Here is a 19,000-nt window from a genome sequence, read left to right as displayed (position 1 = left end):
CGGCTCCCGAAGATTCCCGAGCAAAGACGAGGCGTTAACACATTGTCTACATCTAGCATCGAGTAGCGGAACTATCAGTACTGCTACTTGACAATAAATGTAGCACCGGCCGGAAAGTCTTATCTCAACAGCGCGTAAGACTTTCCGGTCGGTGCTACATCTATTGTCAAGTAGCAGTACTGATAATTCCGCTACTCGATGCTAGATGCTAATAGCCTTTTTGGTACTAAAATTGATGTATGGAGTGAGCACTCTATGTATTTTTTTCTCTATGACCCGGTTTAATTTATTGCCCGTATCGGACTCACACACTGTATAATCTCACCGGTTCATTCCTCGTTGCTTTTGCCGACCTCGCTGCCCGAGTCGCTGACGGAGGCGGAGCGGACGACGGAGGTGTCCTTGAAGTGGCCGATGAAGTCGAGCAGCTTGTGCAGGTGCCTCTGCGTGTTGATCTGGTCGGCGAGCAGCTGCCGCTTGTCCGCGTGGTGGTGGTCGAGGCTCCGCTTGAGCGCGGCGGCGCGGGCCTCCAGCTTGCGCAGCTGCACGCACAGCTGGATGTTTCTCTCTTGCAGACGCTTGCGTTCGGCCAGTTTGTCTGGAATGTGTAATGATATGTTACTAATACACCCTAATACTATAAGAAGAAGAAGAAATACATTTATTTAGCATCAGGTACAAGTAACGCAGACAACTTAGATGCTAAACGGGATCCCCACTCGGCATAATGCCACGGCGAGCCATTACGCTGATTTTCAGTGGGTACCTGACTTAAAACTAATCTACGTCTAAACTGAGACTAAACGAGTGGCAACACACAATTCAGACACAGATTACAAAATACATACCATAAAAGAGGGAAACTACAACCAAGAATAAACTTAACTTAAACAGTAGTTCAGCATTTTAGCATGCTTAACGTTGCAGACCGTTGTTGGCTTGCGGTGGTACTCACCTCACCTCGGTACAGCAGGTGGTGGCGGTGGGGGGTACTCACCTCGGTACAGCAGGTGGGGGGGGTGGGGGTGGGGGGCGGCGGCGGGGTCGGGCAGGGCGGCGCCGCACGCGCAGCGCCCCGCCGCGCCGCAGCCCGTGTGCCGCCACGCGCCGCACGCCGGCGCCGCGCACCGCACCAGCAGCGACGGCACGTCTGCGCCAAACAAATCACGTGAACCGACGTTTGCAAACTGTCATTTCATTTCATTACATTTTTTTAACCGACTTCCAAATCTCAAAGAAGGAGGTTATCAATTCGATTGTACATTTTTTTTTATATTCAGTCACAATTTACATTGTATATGAATATAAATTATAATTAAAATGAAAAATTTAAATTAAAAATAAATAAAAAATAAAAATAAAAATGTCGAAACATAGCATAAAAGTTCAACGGGACGCCGAGCTGCAAAATAGCATCGCCGAGTGCTAGTATATTGGCTATGTGACGCGCCGACGCCCGACGTGATGAAAATATGAAGTAATATGAACTTTTATGGGATCGGGGTGACTTTTTCACACTATAATTTGCTAGCTCCTGCGGCCTGACCAGCTATCATGGTCGCATTTTTATCACCTGTCATGCTATGTGTCACTTTCGCACTTACATATTTGTTAGAACGTGACAGCCATGGTGACAAATGATAAAGAGCCGGCCATCTTAGACCTCCTGGACGCGCAATCGTTTGAGCGCAATGTAGGAATTAATTGATTTGCCGCGCGACGCTTGCATCCAATCTGCAGCCTAGGGGCTATTCATAAATTACGTCATTTCAAATGGGGGGGAGGGGGTCTAGACATCGGATGATGGCAGCATGACGTAGGTGGAAACGAGGTCGATTCGAAGCATGATTTTAGGGGGGGGTCAAAAATTGCCAAAAATAGATGACGTAATTTATGAACCGCCCCCTAACGGGTCGTCCTCCAACGGACACCCGTTTGAGTTGAATATGTTGATAGTATCGTAGTGTTGTCATAGAGAAAAAAATACATAGAGTGCTCACTCCATACATCAGTTCAGACTATTAATTTCAGTGTCTACATCTAGCATCGAGTAGCGGAACTATCAGTACTGCTACTTGACAATAGATGTAGCACCGACCGGAAACTCTTATCTCAACAGCATAAGACTTTCCGGTCGGTGGCGACATCTATTGTCAAGTAGCAGTACTGATAGTTCCGCTACTCGATGCTAGATGCTAATAGTCTTTTTGGTACTAAAACTGATGTATGGAGTGAGCACTCTATGTATTTTTTTCTCTATGGTGTTGTTGTATGTATGTAGCGGCACTGACCGTTCCTGCCGCACGCGGCGCAGACCTTGCCGCCGTCGCCCTCGCCGTCGCCTGCAACACGCGCGTCACACAGAACATTGCGGAAGGCTTACCGCGAACCACGTTCGACGTGTCGCCTCCCTGTCACACTTACGTACGAATTTACAAGTGCGACAGAGAGGCAACACGTCGATCGTGGTTCGCGGTAGGCGCTCTGACGCCGCGCCACCGCCCCGGGCACGCCATCCTCAGACGGCGAGGACCCGAACGAGGCTCGCTCTAATTACATCCTTACATACTAGCTCTAAATCTAATAATCTAAAGCTTAAATTTAAATTTTAACTTAATTTAAAATTGTACTTTCAATTATTTTTTTTATTTTGTATTTAACTTTGGTTTCATATACCATTTGGAAAATAACCGAATACTTATGTAGTTCGTAGAAATTTTTTCCCTAAAATTTTTAATCAGGATACATATATACAGGGTGGATTTTCTTTTTGGGTCAGTGAGGGCAGCTACCAGATCCCGTGCTGCTACGAGAAAACGGTCTAAGAAGACCTTCCCTCGATTTCAAATTAATGAAGATTGGCTTTTACAGATTTTGGAAAAAACATACAGGGTGCGAGAAAAAGGTCATTTTTGACAAACTTTTTTTTTGATGCCAATCGATCCCATTCCTATTAAGGATCAAAAGCTTGTATGGAACCAAAAAAAAATTTCCGGCTAGAAAAGCCACAAATCGAGGAAAACTTTTCCCATACAATTTGTATGAAAATGAAAACTTTTATTTTTCACATGCTATTTTTGTATGCCAATCGATTCCATTCCTATCCAGTATCAATAGTTTCTTTGGGGTCAACTTACGGTAATGTACTAAAAAGCCACAAATTAAAGAAAACTTTTTCCATACATTTACTATGGAGAACATGTGAAATTTAATTCACATTTTTCTATCTGGCCAATCAGTCCTGTTACATTTAAGGACCATAATACTGTATGAAGACATTGCTGTAGGACTGATGGGCGAGATAGAAAATTGAGAATAACATTTCACATTTTCCCCATAGTAAATGTATGGAAAAAGTTTTTATTAATTTGTGGCTTTTTAGTACATTACCGTAAGTTGACCCCTAGGAAACTATTGATACTGGATAGGAATGGAATCGATTGGCATACAAAAACAGCATGTGAAAAATAAAAGTTTTCATTTTCATACAAATTGTATGGGAAAAGTTTTCCTCGATTGGTGGCTTTTCTTAGTTTCTTCTTTGTCAAGGTGCGAGAAAAATGTCATTTTTGACAAAGTTTTCTTTTTTATGCTAATCGATCCCATTCCTATTGAGGATCAAAAGCTTGTATGGAACCAAAAAAATTTCCGGCTAGAAAAGCCACAAATCAAGAAAAACTTTTCCCATACAATTTGTATGAAAATGAAAACTTTCATTTTTCACATGCAATTTTTGTATGCCAATCGATTCCATTCCTACCCAGTATCAATAGTTTCCTAGGGGTCAACTTACGGTAACGTACTAAAAAGCCACAAATTAATAAAAACTTTTTCCACACATTTACTATGGAGAAAACATGAATTTTTTTTCTCAATTTTCTATCTGCCCAGTCAGTCCTGTTACATTTAAGGACCATAATACTGCATGAAGACATTGCCGGGCGAGGCTTTGAAATCGAGGGAGTCTTCTAAGACCGTTTTCTCGTAGCAGCACGGGATCTGGTAGCTGCCTCACTGACCCAAAAAGAAAATCCACCCTGTATATACTAAGGACCGGTTGCACCTCCCACAATTAACAGACTGATCGACATCACGCGGCAGACGACTATGAATATTTCCAGGGACGGTTTGGTGCAAGTGTTGCACCTGACTCTGGCTGAACTCCCGACAAACAATAGGGGTGATGATGAATTATATAACAAAATCTAGTAAAATAGATAGCAAATGAGCAATTTATCACAATGTGGATATCAAAAAAATATATGGAAATAATATAAAAATACAGCACCTGAAAGTTTTAAAATGTTAGTTTTTTTTAACTTCCAAAAACGAAGTAAGGATAAGCATTCGATTCCTAACGTTTTATCCAAAAAAGATATTGTAGAGTCTGTGCGGAAAGAGAAGAGTCGTGCTCGTGGATTGTATTGGGTCCCATACATTTCACAACTCTTTCCGCACAGACTCTAGCAACTATATTATATACATAAACGCAATACTTCAAGATAACCAAGATGAGTGAGTATCGTTTTGTTAGGGGCGTTTCGCGAGTGAAGTACGACTGTCGATGTCGGACTTTAACTATCATTTTTGACGTTTGTATTGCTTTAATGCAATGGGTCCCTATTAGAAGTATTAGAACAAATTAAATTATTTTCTGAAATTATTTTAATTTATTTTTTATTTCAAGTAGAAACATTACTAGATATATAAATTATAAACTTAAATAAATGTCATATACTAAGAAAGTGACCAAGGCCTCCAGTGACCCAGGCTGGAATCGAACCAGCGTCCTCTGCTATCGCGGCAGGTGCCTGTGCCATTCGGCCCATATAGATATTTGATCCTAAAAGCAAACCTGATTGATTGATACCATAAATGAAAATTTATCATGTAGCCTATTATCAGAATCAAATACTACTACTATACTAACGAAATGACGCTCTCATTTCAAAACGACATTATGAAATAACATGAAATTTGATACGAACATTCAAGTAACATATTATTATTATTTGTATATGTCGAAGCTGGTAGCTCTACGAACTCCATACAAATTTTCAACCCCTTTTTCACCACCTTAGGATTTGCCTTACGGGATTAATTCTCAAAAACGCTAAAATTTGTTTTCGTCTATTTTATTAAAATACCTTTTTACACAGTTTCAAGTTCCTTAGTGAGGGTGTTAAGTGAAATGACCTTTTTTTGCTTGATTAAAGCATGAAACTTGGCACAGTTGTTCGTTATATCAAAATAAGCCGATTAAGATCGGTAGCCCGAGGGAGCCCCCGCTTAAGCCCGAGAAGGGGGGGGGTCAAGTAGCGCCCCGCCCGGCTTCATTCTAAAAATTCTAACAGGCCCCGTTTAGCTAATAGGTCATATTTGGTATCAATTTCGGATAAATAAATAACGTAGAATTCATTTCTGGTATAAAAAATTGCAATTTGTTGAAAAAAATAATAAAAAAACACAAAAAATCTAATTTTTCAAGTGTAATTTTTGTTTTTTATTTATTGTCAAAATTAAACTGCTTGGTTTTTCTACATACAAAAAATATGACAATAAAGCCTATTTAATGCAGATTTTAAAAACATAACTTTTACTAACCTTTATTAAAAGGAAATTGCATAAAAAAAACTTATATCGTCTCGCGCCGGTGAATATCTTTTTACCGACATCGGCATCGATATAGACAACATCCGAAGTGCACACTTTGGAGACCGATTAAATGTATTGTTTATTGTTGTAGATTCTATTATAAAGATAGAAAAGCGTACAATTTTTCTTAATGTGTCGTTCAGTGAAAAAGGGACCTTAAAAAAATTATCACAGCCAGCCTCGTGTTTGTATAGAAGCATACTCGTATTTAGTTAGTGCCAACCACTCCATGGACTCCATGGTCCCTGTTCTCAATTAATAAGAAGCAAACTGTAAGTATTCTTTAATATACTTGCTTATTACATTATACCACACTTTAATTTTGCGTCTTGTGTATTAATACAGTTCCTTCCCCCGACACATGAATGGGTACATTTCGTCATTCACGTATATATGTCAGTTTCAACCATATTCTGGCCACAGCAGGGTTGTCAGAACAGTTTGGAAACAGTCGTCTGCTCCTTGCTTTCATTCCCAAGAAGATGGACTGAGCAAGTTTAAAGAGGAACTAAAGTCTGACCCCAAACATATAATCCTATCCTGATAAGGCTGCTTCTATTTCAGTAGTCGATTCATGTAAATAATTATTTCGGGCATTTTTTCATTATTTAGCAACGGCTTTATCTGTAAGTATCACTTTACTTTGCTTTACAAGGTTATTTCACCTATCATCATATAAAGGTATAATAAAGTTTTGGCGAATGCTATTTATTTACTGCTATTGCTCCATCCTGTAGGAGCTTGAATCCTTGTATCGGCCAGGCTAAAAAGGGTCCATGCTTAGATCTCACTTTTATACACCTTATATTAAATGGGGAACCCGGGTTCAAATTCTAGAAGGCATTTATTTGTCTGTTTATCGTGAATACTTGTTCCTGAATTACCTATGGATGTTTTGAGTGTATGTATCAAATATATATGATATATATCATGTAGTACCCACATCACAAGTCTTATTGAGCTTACAGTATTACAAGGTCGATCGAGAGAATGCTTGGAATACGACTCCTGGTTTTTCAGGGCCCGATAGAAATAAATTAGAGTTTAATTTACCATGACGGTAAGCTTCACTTATAACCACTGATCTTTTACTGAAACTCATTTCTTTACCACTAGGTAAATCATTTTGAGACACTGTGTTGACAAAACTTCGAAGAGTTAAAAGTCCTTATTTATGCCATCGCGAAATTGTGTAGAGAAACATGTCACAAGTAATGTTCCTCGTGAGATTCCGAATACTCCAAGAACCATGAAAAGTCCGATTCATTTAATATGATGGCCCTAGTTGCAGATGCTGTAAAACAGTCATTGCAAGGTATTGATACGCACAGTAGACACGAACGTAGTCATAGCAGCTAGACTAGATTCATGCGTACGAATATTTCCCCAACTACAGGAATTGTGGGCTCACGTTGACACAGTGGAAAACACAATTATATCACATGACACACCATTGCATCCAGGTCAGGGAATTATATTTTAAGCTAATAAAATTATCTATTCTATAAGCTAAGTAAACTATCTTTTATTTACCCTAAAAGAGCGGAAGTCTTACCCCTGTTTCGAGCATTCAGTGGAAAGGGGAGAAAAAGTGAATTCGAAGCATGGAATCTGTTCAGAGTTCCAACAAACCACTACAAGGATTCAAGCTCTTACAAGATGGAGCAATAGCAGTGGCTAAAAGCATTCCCCTAAAATACTAAAATGTTATTATATGATCGGTAATAAGTGCAATATTGAAGAAGGCAAGTTATACCGGAATATTGAAATGAAGAGTTGTATAATGTTATACCTGTTCTATGAGATTAAGTCACTGCTAAATTATTTTATTATTAAATTCCATAATGTATACCTACTTCTAACAAAAGGGAGCCATATAAATGCCCTATTACGCGCAGTGTACCAAGGGGTTGATGTTTAGGTTCAGACGTTAGTTCGTCGTCAAACTTGCTCAGTCCGTCAGACTTCTTGGGAATGGAAGCAAGAAGCAGACGACGGGTTCCACACTGGTCTGACACCTGCTTTGGTCAGAATATGGTTGAAACTGACCAGAAGTAAATGCAAACCGGAATAAAAAACGCGATGCAACTACATGAATGATGAAATGTACGCATTTATGTGTCTGGGGAAGGAACTCTATTACGACACAAGACGCAAAATTAAAGTGTGGTAGGGTAATTCGCCAGTAACTGGCCACCCAAAACCAAAAATTCATTTTAGGCTAGCCAGTGGCCAGTTATTGAAAGCTGGCCAGTTTTTGGAACCTTATACTAAAATGAATTCTGTTTATAGGTGAATAGAATTCATTTTTAGTTTAGAGCGGCTAGTTATTAAAGCGGCCAGTTACTGGCAAATTATTCTATAATGTAATAAGTAAGTAGATTAAATAATACTTACAGTTTACTTCTTATTCATTGAGAACAGGGACCATGGAGTCCATGGAGTGGTTGAAATTAACTATGCTTCTATACAAAAGAGAGGCTCTATGATAAATTTTTCCAAGGTCCCTTTTTTCACTGAACGACACATTTTTTTTCTAATAAAATATTATGTACGGCTTTCTATCTTTAATATATGATCTACAATAATAAACAACACATTTAGTCGGTCTCCAGAGTGTGTACTTCGGATGTTGTCTATATCGATGCCTATGTCGGTAACAAGATATTCACCGGCGCGGGACGATATATGTTTTTTTAATGCAATTTCTTTTTCATAAAGGTAAGTAAAAGTTATGTTTTTAAAATCTACATTAAATAGTCTTTATCGTCATATTTTTTGTATGTAGAAAAACCAAGCAGTTTAATTTTGACAATAAATAAAAAACAAAAATTACACTTGAAAAATTAGATTTTTTGTGCTTTTTTATTATTTTTTTCAACAAATTGCAATTTTTTATACCAGAAATGAATTCTACGTTATTGATTTATCCGAAATTGATACCAAATATGACCTATTAGCTAAACGGGGCCTGTTAGAATTTTTAGAATGAAGCCGGGCGGGGCGCTACTTGACCCCCCCCCCTCTCGGGCTTAAGCGGTGGGTCCCTCGGGCTACCGATCTTAATCGGCTTATTTTGATATAAGGAACAACTGTGCCAAGTTTCATGCTTTAATCAAGCAAAAAAAGGTTCGACCTTTTTTTGTTACTTAAAACCTTAACTACCTAGCTCAAAATAAAACTTGAACACGATACAAACTTTCATCCAGGGATCGGAACCGGTTTTTTGCAAAAACTTAGAAGTAACCATATTTTTCGAATTATTTTATACTCGAAATGTAGGACTCAGTTGTGCTTTTAGGTTACGACTTCGTATTATTAGATTGCCTAATTAGAAATGAAGTAATTAGCAAAGAACGAAAAAATACCGTTTCCGTTCCCATACAAAAAATACCGGTATCCGATCCCTGCTTTCATCCTCTTTTTAACCGGGTCCCTTATAGGGGTTGAATTTCTCTAAATCGCTTCTTCTCTGGTACACTTTATAAAAAGCGGCCAAGTGCGAGTCGGACTCGCCCATGAAGGGTTCCGTATTTAGGCGATTTATGACGTATAAAAAAAAATTACTTACTAGATCTCGTTCAAACCAATTTTCGGTGGAAGTTTACATGGTAAGTACATCATATATTTTTTTTTAGTTTTATCATTCTCTTATTTTAGAAGTTACAGGGGGGGGGGGACACACATTTTACCACTTTGGAAGTGTCTCTCGCGTAAACTATTCAGTTTAGAAAAAAATGATATTAGAAACCTCAATATCATTTTTGAAGACCTATCCATAGATACCCCACACGTATGGGTTTGATGAAAAAAAATTTTTTGAGTTTCAGTTCGAAGTATAGGGAACCCCAAAAATTTATTATTTTTTTCTATTTTTGTGTGAAAATCTTAATGCGGTTCACAGAATACATCTACTTACCAAGTTTCAACAGTATAGTTCTTATAGTTTCGGAGAAAAGTGGCTGTGACATACGGACGGACAGACACAGACAGACATGACGAATCTATAAGGGTTCCGTTTTTTGCCATTTCGCTACGGAACCCTAAAAATGATAAGTTTCTATCGTTAGTATTTTCGGTTCTGCGTTGAGTCAGTCAGTCAGGACACGTGCATTATAATAAATAAGTACCTTTCGTTTCAGCTGAGGAAGCAGATGGCGATCCTTCGCGGGATTCCTTGCTTTGAGTCTGGAACTAGAATAATGATTTACCCATAACCATGTTTACTAAATGACGACAGTATATATGAATCTGTAAACAATTCAACCAAATACAAATACAAATACATTTATTTCATTTATTTTTACATCAATTCTTAGGTACGAGTAGGTATTGAGATATATAACAAGAGACGACATCTCGAACAAAATGTTTCCGCACCTCAGAGAAGTGTATGCATGCATGCGAAGCCGAAAATTGTTAATAAAGACGCCACGAGTATTTTTTGACTCAGTTAAACAACGTTGCATACAATACTTTTTCTATGACCAAACATTTACTTTGAAAACTAAATATGTAATTAATAGTAAATCAACAGTTCATTCCATTGCTTACCGGTGAAATGTTATTCCATCCCTTTTATTATATTTTCTTGTGCTATTGTTGCAACTTTTTAACACGCACGTAGGCATTTTTTAATTTTAATTTTTATTTTAAATTTTCTGTACATGTGTGGATCTTGTCAGTGGTCGGTGACGTACTAAAAGCAAAGAAGTGCATGCACTTCTCTGAGGTGCGGAAACATTTTGTTCGAGATGTCGTCTCTTGTTATATACCTCAATGCGTGTAGGTATAATATAAGGGTTAGGTAGGTAATTAGTCCATCTTAGGGCCCGGCCACATGTCAGCGGTGCGGCGCCGCCGCCGCCGCGCGGCGCGGCACCGCAGAAATCTGCGGCGCCGCAAACCGCTCTGCGGCGACGCCCGCCGCAAACCGCTCTGCGGCGACGCCCGCCGCAACGCAAAATTTTGCGGTGCCGCGCTGCGGCGCCGCAAAGCGGTGCGCGGCACCGCGCGCGGTGCCGCAAAGCGGTGAGTTTCGCCGCGCGCGGTGCCGCCGAGCGGCGTGCGGCGCCGCAGATTTCTGCGGTGCCGCGCCGGTATTTTCTTTTGAAATGATTTGCATCTTCATTCATTATACGAAGATATGGGTTCACCCAAAATTTTCTTTCCAATTGTTTTTTTATTTCTGCGCCTTCTTAATAGCGCTGGCAGTACACCGAGAAATTCAGTAAAATGCTGCAAATGATGTTAAAGGTATGAAAATCGGTACGATTGATATTTAGGACATTTGAAACAATTTGACCCGAAGCACCGTTAAATAAAAAAAAACGAGATGAGTTATCTTTTTTTTGTATGGAATTTAAAAAAAACTGTTTTGAAACCTATCGTGTGTGGTATTAAACGAAAGGGCTTTCGGAGCCGATTCCAAAAATATCATATCATTACATTTCAGTCATTTTTAGGGTTCCGTAGCCAAATGGCAAAAAACGGAACCCGTATAGATTCGTCATGTCTGTCTGTCTGTCTGTCTGTCTGTCCGTCTGTCTGTCCGTCCGTATGTCACAGCCACTTTTCTCCGAAACTATAAGAACTATACTGTTGAAACTTGGTAAGTAGATGTATTCTGTGAACCGCATTAAGATTTTCACACAAAAATAGAAAAAAAAACAATAAATTTTTGGGGTTCCCCATACTTCGAACTGAAACTCAAAATTTTTTTTTCATCAAACCCATACGTGTGGGGTGTCTATGGATAGGTCTTCAAAAATGATATTGAGGTTTCTAATATCATTTTTTTCTAAACTGAATAGTTTGCGCGAGAGACACTTCCAAAGTGGTAAAATGTGTGTCCCCCCCCCCCCCCCCTAACTTCTAAAATAAGAGAATGATAAAACTAAAAAAAATATATGATGTACATTACCATGTAAACTTCCACCGAAAATTGGTTTGAACGAGATCTAGCAAGTAGTTTTTTTTAATACGTCATAAATCGCCTAAATACGGAACCCTTCATGGGCGAGTCCGACTCGCACTTGGCCGCTTTTTTTTAATTATAATAAAAATAATTTTCAAAACATACCAAGTTTGGGCTTCTTCAGATACAATACCGTTCAATATTTTTATGTAAAATATACCTCAAATTATACCTAATATCCTGATATCTAACCCTAAGAAAGCAATTTTGAAAATAATTACATGAAGTATTTTTTTTTAATTTTTCAATTTTACAAAGTGTGATCTATGAATCTCTCAATTAAATATTTAAATAGAAAGCATAGTTTTTCCAGAAAGTCGCTTATATCTCGGAATCTATAAGTCGTAGTAAAAATTATCTATGTAAGAATTAACTGAAGAAACTCACCTTTAAACCCACCTTTCACCTTTAAACAACACCAAAAGTATACAGCTAAGATACGCGACCCGGCCACCGCGCCCCGCGCCCCACGGCCGTATGGTCAGCGACACCTTCTAGCTAGTAAGTCTAGTAACTCATGAGGCCCTGGTACTTGCTCTTAGTTAAATTACTATTTTGGATAGTTTTTTTTCTCGATTTTGGCCACAGTAGCCTATGGAGACTAACAAGCAACGCTGTGCGGTGTTCGTAGTCTATGGATCTTGCTATATTACGGGTGTCACATGCGCGTTCTGACTTCTGAAGGAATTTTATTGTTTCTACTATAGAACCTAATGAATATTTTGTAAATTGGCAGCAATGCACTTAGTACTAGATCTGAGTACTCATCTGTCAGAGATGACAATTAAAATTAGGTTGGCAACAATGTATTTCATACAATATTTTTTAAGTGGTGATTACACGAAGTATCGTAAAAGTACCAAAAAGATACTGCGTGTATGCACAAATACTTTTTTGGGGAATAGACTAAAGACTTGTCTTGACAACTATAACATAGGGGTTTAAAGGTATGTGTACGACCTTTTAGATGACAAATAAAGGTACGGGAGTAGAAAAAATTAAAACAAATATACTAAATGTAAATATTTTCAAAATTGCTTTATTAGAATTAGATATTTATTTATTTATTTAATCTTTATTGCACAAATGAAAATACAAACGTACAAAAGGCGGACTTAATGCTAAAATGCATTCTCTACCAGTCAACCTTCGGGCAAATCAGATGACTTGTAGGCGGTGCAATATCATGTTATAATTACAAAACAAAGTAGGTACCTACTTTTACACAACTATAGGTGAACCAGGATCTATTGAGGGTGCGCCATGTTGCGGAATTTCACTGGAACTAATTTTTTCATACTACACTGAATTGTCACCCTATACATGAGAATAACAGCGCCCTCTTGACAATTATCATATATTACTGGTCAGGCTATAAACAAATACAATGAATATAAATAATAAATAGATATGGATATGAGGATATTAGGTATAATTTGAGGTATATTTAACAAAAAAAAATTAACGGTATTGTATCTGGAGAAACACAAACTTGGTATGTTTTGAAAAATATTTTTATTATAATTAAAAAAAAATGACTCAAATGTAATGACGTGATATATTTTTGGAATCAGCTCAGAAAGCCCTTTCGTTTAATACTACACACGATAGGTTTCTAAACAATTTTTTTTAAATTTCATACAAAAAATAGATGACGTCATAACTCCTCTGGTTTTTTTTTATTTGTTGGTGCTTTGGGTCAAATTGTTTCAAATGTCCTAAAGACCAATCGTACCGATTTTCATACCTTTAACACCATTTGCAGCGTTTTTTGGCGAACCGCTATCGCTATAACAACAGCAAGAGCAGAACACGTGTGAAGGGATCCATGTCTGATTAAACAACTGGTAGTCGAATTTTATTCTTTACTATGCAGCGTGGCATCGCACGCGGCGCCGCACGCCGCTTGGCGGCACCGCGCGCGGCGAAACTCACCGCTTTGCGGCACCGCGCGCGGCGCCGCGCACCGCTTTGCGGCACCGCAGCGCGGCACCGCAAAATTTTGCGTTGCGGCGGGCGTCGCCGCAGAGCGGTTTGCGGTGCCGCAGATTTCTGCGGTGCCGCGCCGCGCGGCGGCGGCGGCGCCGCACCGCGGACATGTGGCCGGGCCCTACGGTATATGGAGTAAGTAGGTAAGTATTTATCTAAACATTGTGCAACATGCAACAAATTGTGTAAGTAATGAAAAAGGTGCGGGTACAGCTTGCTGAATTTAAACCCGCCCTTGGTCAGCTAATTGGAATTGTATTAAGATTAAATAATATTTAAATTATGAAATTCACATAAAAACAAAAACATTAGTATGTAACAATAGTTTCCTTGCGGGGTACTTAATACAGGAACATGCTATAGCATATATTTCGTGTGGTTAGTATTTACCTAAAAGTTAACTTTATGAACGCATCTCTCACGGGGCTGGTCACGTGTAATATTCTTAAACTTTTTTTGATTATTCATGTACAACTTTTAAAGTCTAGATTTGATAATCATAGATAGATTAAGCAGTTTAGCTCATGTTGAAGCTAGTGAAGCCGTATTTATGACTTTTTAATTTAGTTTACCGACATGTAATAATAACATTGAAATAATACTTCCTTATCATAAATATTATAGTATGCATTTTTACACACTAACACACACACACACACGCACACGCGCACACATACACACACAGTGTAACTCTCTGTACAATTTGTACCTACCAATATATAGATTAAGAAACTAGTATAAGTAACGAAACTGGGTCCTGTAACACAGGGTTTCCTAGATCAGGACACAGGGACGTGATTTACTGTATGTCTAAATTTATACAATAAACTTTTTTCATTTTTTCATTTTCATTTTTCATGTTAAATAAATTAACTCGGAACTACACATACATACGTAATGTTAATGCCCATATTTACCTGCTGTTTTCGCAGTTTTGCCGAGCGTGTTTGAGGAGGGTCGTTGTGCGATTGCAAATATGGGAATTGATTGTGTTTCTTGCGTTTCTGTAATAAAAATGGTTAATTATAGTCGCACAGTCATGTGCCATTATAAGAATTTCAGTCGGAAGTTTCACCACAAAAGAATTACCTATGTCGTTATTCATGGGTGTTCATAAACGTCTGTCAAATCTAACAAACCCATTCTGCCAGGTAGTGTAAACGGGACACATAAAGCATTTCAGAGTATAGTACGGCTCTTCTGAGGTGAACTTTTCGCTTCGAGCCTTAATCTTTCAAACAAAGGCCATTGTTTCTATTATCGCAAAACCGCTATCTCCAGCGTTAGCACGTGCTAGTACAACATTCATATTGAAAAACAACCGGTATCGTCATAGTATTAAGGTTCAAATTTAATGTCACTGATATTCTAGATATTACGTTTTGGTAGTGTAGGACGATAAACCGCCCCGAAGCGATACGGCGCTCATATTATTTTGATACTTAGGGCCACTTGCACCCATCGCTAACACCGGGTCAACCGGTTAAACCTGCAGTTACCATGTTTACCATTACAATTTGACACTGGGTTAACGGTTTAACCGCTTAACCCCGGGCACACCTCGGGTTAGCGAGATGGTGCAAGCCGTGCTTAGTGTGGTGTTAAAAATGAAACGTGGTTATTATATGAAACGTGGTTATTATATTATACCTAGGATATACTCACAGGCAACATGTCGTAGTTTCCGTATAAAAAATCATCTCTGTTGGTGCTGGTCGTGGACCTTTTCCGGCGCTCGCTTCTCTTCTTCTCAAGTGTCTCCCTCTGGGCTGGAGTCACCAAACCAATTAGTCTGTAAAATAACAGCGGTCGAGTTATAACGGCCGTTTCACCACGGTGACAGGCGCGACAATTGTAAAACATCACTGTTGCTGACGTCACAGGCGTCCATGGGCTACGGTTACCGCTTACCATCGGGCGGGCCGTATTCCTGTTTGCCACCATCAGTGTATTATTTAAAAAAAACTTTATTATATGGGAAAAAAACGGACATTTCTCTTAGTTTCTGACAATTGTCACAAGATTTAAAAGAATTGTCGGAATTCTTGACAGGAAATGAGTTCTGTGTCGGAATTATGTGACAATTGTCGTGTTTCTTGTGACAATTGTCAGAAACTTGGTAAGAGAAATATTTGTTTTTTTCCGATATAATTTTTTTTTTTAATAGTACACTGATGGTGGCAAACAAGAATACGGCCCACCCGATGGTAAGCGGTAACCGTAGCCCATGGATGCCAGTGACGTCAGCAACAGTGATGTTTTACAATTGTCGCGCCTGTCACCGTGGTGAAATTGAGGCTTGTAGACAGGAAGAAGGAAGCTACGTAAGTATGTAACGTAACGCCATCTACAATCGGTTACGGTTGACAGTGGCAGTGTTTTGTTGACAAGAACTGAAAACTTTAAAAAATAATGTTATGCAAAATATGTTTTATAGGTATAAAAAAAATCATACGGACAGCAACACTTGTAACTGTACATCGGTGGACCTTATTACAAAAGGCATATAAGGTCCAACAGTACAGTTAACAGTGTGGGCGAGAGTACGAAGGGGTATATCGATGGAATCGTGTAAACCTATTTTCTATAATGATACAGCCAGAGGGGAAAATGGGTACTGTTCAGTGTGTATGAATGGAGAAAAGGTTGTCGCTCTTCCTCGTAACAAATCTCTGGTAATGTGTAACCTCAGGAAAAGCTCCTGCGACACGGGCTCGCCGGGCCGAGGCAGCGGCGGCGGCGACGGCGACGGCGACGGCGGTGACGGTGGTGACGGTGGTGATGGTGGTGACCCCCGCGGTGACGGCGGTGACCCCGACCCGGGCGCCGAGTGCCAGCCGCGAGCCGAGTGCGAGTTGCTGCCGCTGCTAAACGTTATAGTTTTTTTTATTTCTTAATGAAACCTCAAACTTAATTTCCGGTAATAAATTAATCAGTACAAAATAAAAAACGTTATTAAGGGATTTTATGTCCAAGTGAAAGTCTAATATATAAATAGTAAAAGAGGTTCCAATTTTTGTTTACGTTTGGGTTACACTTTTTGTTACACTTGCAATATTTGTCTTTAGGTATGTAATTATATAAGTTATCTTACAAAATTTGCAAAACTTCCTGAACATCCGCTTGAACTGAAATTTGGCACACTTATACATGAGGCCAGGGACAAAGACAATGCAAGATTATGATGGCATCGAGATGATCTGATGATAGTGACCAAATATGGCCATAGGAACTCAAGTCATAAAACAAATAAGCTGCATTAGAATTGCCTCAACAAGTGAATGTTCACAGATAGTGTGACGTCACTAAATATCATAATGGTCAATGAGGGGAAGACCGACATATAACATGTTTTGTTGGGAAGACCGTCACAGGGCTAGAACTGTCGTATTGGTACATGTACTTGGCTTAGACACAGTCAGAAAGGAAGATCATTGTTCCTTCTGCTCTACTCTCTCTCTCTCTCTCTCTCTTTAGCCCTTTTCTACCCTTCGGGTGTAGGCCTCCTTCATTCTTCTCCATTCGTCACGGTTCTGTGCAACCTGGAGCCATCTCATCCCCGCAGCCCTTTTGATGTCGTCTTCCCAACGCATATTGGGTCTACTTGGAGGACGTTCTTCCCCCCATGGTCGCCACTCGAGTATTCTTTTACTCCACGAGTCGGTCTTTCGTGCCATATGACCAGCCCATTCCCACTTCAAACTGGCTACGCGTTTTACAACATCCGTGACCTTGCTCTGCTGTCTCAGCCACTCATTCGTTTTACGGTCTCTCAATGTGCTGCTCTACTGATCTTCTGTAAGTGGAGCGTGTGTACAAATGCAAGAGTCAGAAGCGACGAGAGAGCTGGTACTGTGACCGCCTTACCTGATAGATGCTCTTCTCCGCATTGACCCTCTCCGCACAAGTCACAAGAATAGTGTACTCATTTATTTCACAATGAGATTATAGTAATACTTACATAAATGCCTCCTTGACTTTATTTAGTGCATTAACAAAGTTATTTCTACTGTCATGCACCTTAGGTATCTGCTGAAAATTTCTCAAATATTCATCTTTCTCTTCTGCATCACTATGATTTGAGTTCCCTTTCTCATTTGTGGATTTAATTTCAGTCTCAGAATCTGATATGTTCTCTTTCACATCATTATAGTTTTCTGACTTAATATGAATCTCATTAAGTACTGAAGGTTTGAGTAAAGACACAGTCCTATGTCTGCTGCGATACTGGAGCTGGTGGTCCCTGAGTTGCTGGGCTACGTAGCGATTATCATTTTCAATATTTGTCTGTTTGTTACGAGCTTTCAAACGCTGCTGATAAAGTTCCAATTCTCTCCTCAATCTGTCTACCACTAGTTTCTGAAATAGATTTAAGCTTTATTTATAATAAAATAGGAAAAACTTGATTAGGCACTTTAAATATTGTCTGAGTGGCAACAACTAATGATAGTTACACTGTAAAAAGTTAACTTAGTCTAAAAAGTGGGAGGGGCAAACCTCATTATAGCTTGATCAAAGAGCTAACCATACAGTTCATTATAAAATAACTTACTTGAGCTTGACCAATGGCAATAATTTCATTTTCAGCTTCTTTGACTTTTGATTTCAGATGTAAGTTCTGAAACAAAATTATCACATGGATTTTATTAAACTAGGTACACAAATTGTTACTTTTAGGAAATTAAAAAGTAATCATGATTTCGACATGTTACCGCACGTAGTGCACAATATGTTTTGAGTTCTTACATTTTCATCTTCCCGAAGACGCGTGACCCAAACCTGTAAGAGTTACAATTACATGCTTAATGTGCCTGCTTTTGCCATTCACTTTAAGTAAAGAATTATATATTTTTAAGTTTGCAACAAGTGATAACAATCGACGACTTGGCTTACCTGATGTACGCGTATCGCATTTTTCAAGTCAGACTGAGTTTTGCGAATATCTTCCTTTATCTCATTAGACACTTCCATAGCAGTTTTCGTCGTTTCTATAATTTAAATAATCGTCACTTTTATTTTTTAACAACTTATCACTAGTGCGGCTTTAATATGTGCTACATAATATATATTTTCAACATTTATTTTTAGACAATAAACGGTTTTCATAAGAAATTATGTAAATAACTTTAAAACTAATCAAAACTCACTGTAACCAACTGCAGATAATTTTGTTTTGACTTACTCTCACTTAATACAAAATCATTTAAGTAAAAGAAAGGCCTGAAAATAATAATATAAATGCTTCGACTTCGACTACCTAATATTTTCCTCGCTATTGTCCCCCTCCTTCCTCACTTTACCTACTCTCAACTCGAAACCATGAATTTATTTACCACAGCCCATAAAATCTTCAACACAGTTTTGATTGAAAAAAACGCC

General features: G+C 38.9%; 1 protein-coding gene across 1 annotated transcript; it reads right to left on the bottom strand.

Moving 5' to 3' along the window:
- Positions 1–329: 329 nt before the first annotated feature.
- Positions 330–18,754, bottom strand: LOC134662626 (uncharacterized). The gene is made up of 11 exons (XM_063518898.1): positions 18,515–18,754; positions 18,368–18,400; positions 18,174–18,239; positions 17,583–17,980; positions 16,309–16,488; positions 15,287–15,413; positions 14,539–14,625; positions 9,786–9,849; positions 2,292–2,342; positions 998–1,150; positions 330–598 (listed from the first exon to the last, which is right to left on the bottom strand). Exons 1-11 carry the CDS (start codon positions 18,590–18,592, stop codon positions 330–332), a joined length of 1,506 nt encoding a protein of 501 aa, XP_063374968.1. The 5' UTR covers positions 18,593–18,754.
- Between the last annotated feature and the right edge of the window lie 246 nt (positions 18,755–19,000).

Source organism: Cydia amplana, chromosome 3 (genome assembly GCF_948474715.1).
Source record: "Cydia amplana chromosome 3, ilCydAmpl1.1, whole genome shotgun sequence".
NCBI lineage: Eukaryota > Metazoa > Arthropoda > Insecta > Lepidoptera > Tortricidae > Cydia > Cydia amplana.
Note: the sequence above shows the minus strand (reverse complement) of the source record. Positions and strands in the feature narration are given on the sequence as shown.

Bases quoted from the DNA above. Each gene is read 5' to 3' on its own strand.
- LOC134662626 (XM_063518898.1), bottom strand. From the start codon at position 18,592: ATGGAAGTGTCTAATGAGATAAAGGAAGATATTCGCAAAACTCAGTCT. The intron at 17,981-18,173 runs GTAAGTTATTTT...AATCTATTTCAG, and splicing joins TTGCCATTGGTCAAGCTCAA to AAACTAGTGGTAGACAGATT. The intron at 599-997 runs GTGAGTACCCCC...TACACATTCCAG, and splicing joins CCCCCACCTGCTGTACCGAG to ACAAACTGGCCGAACGCAAG.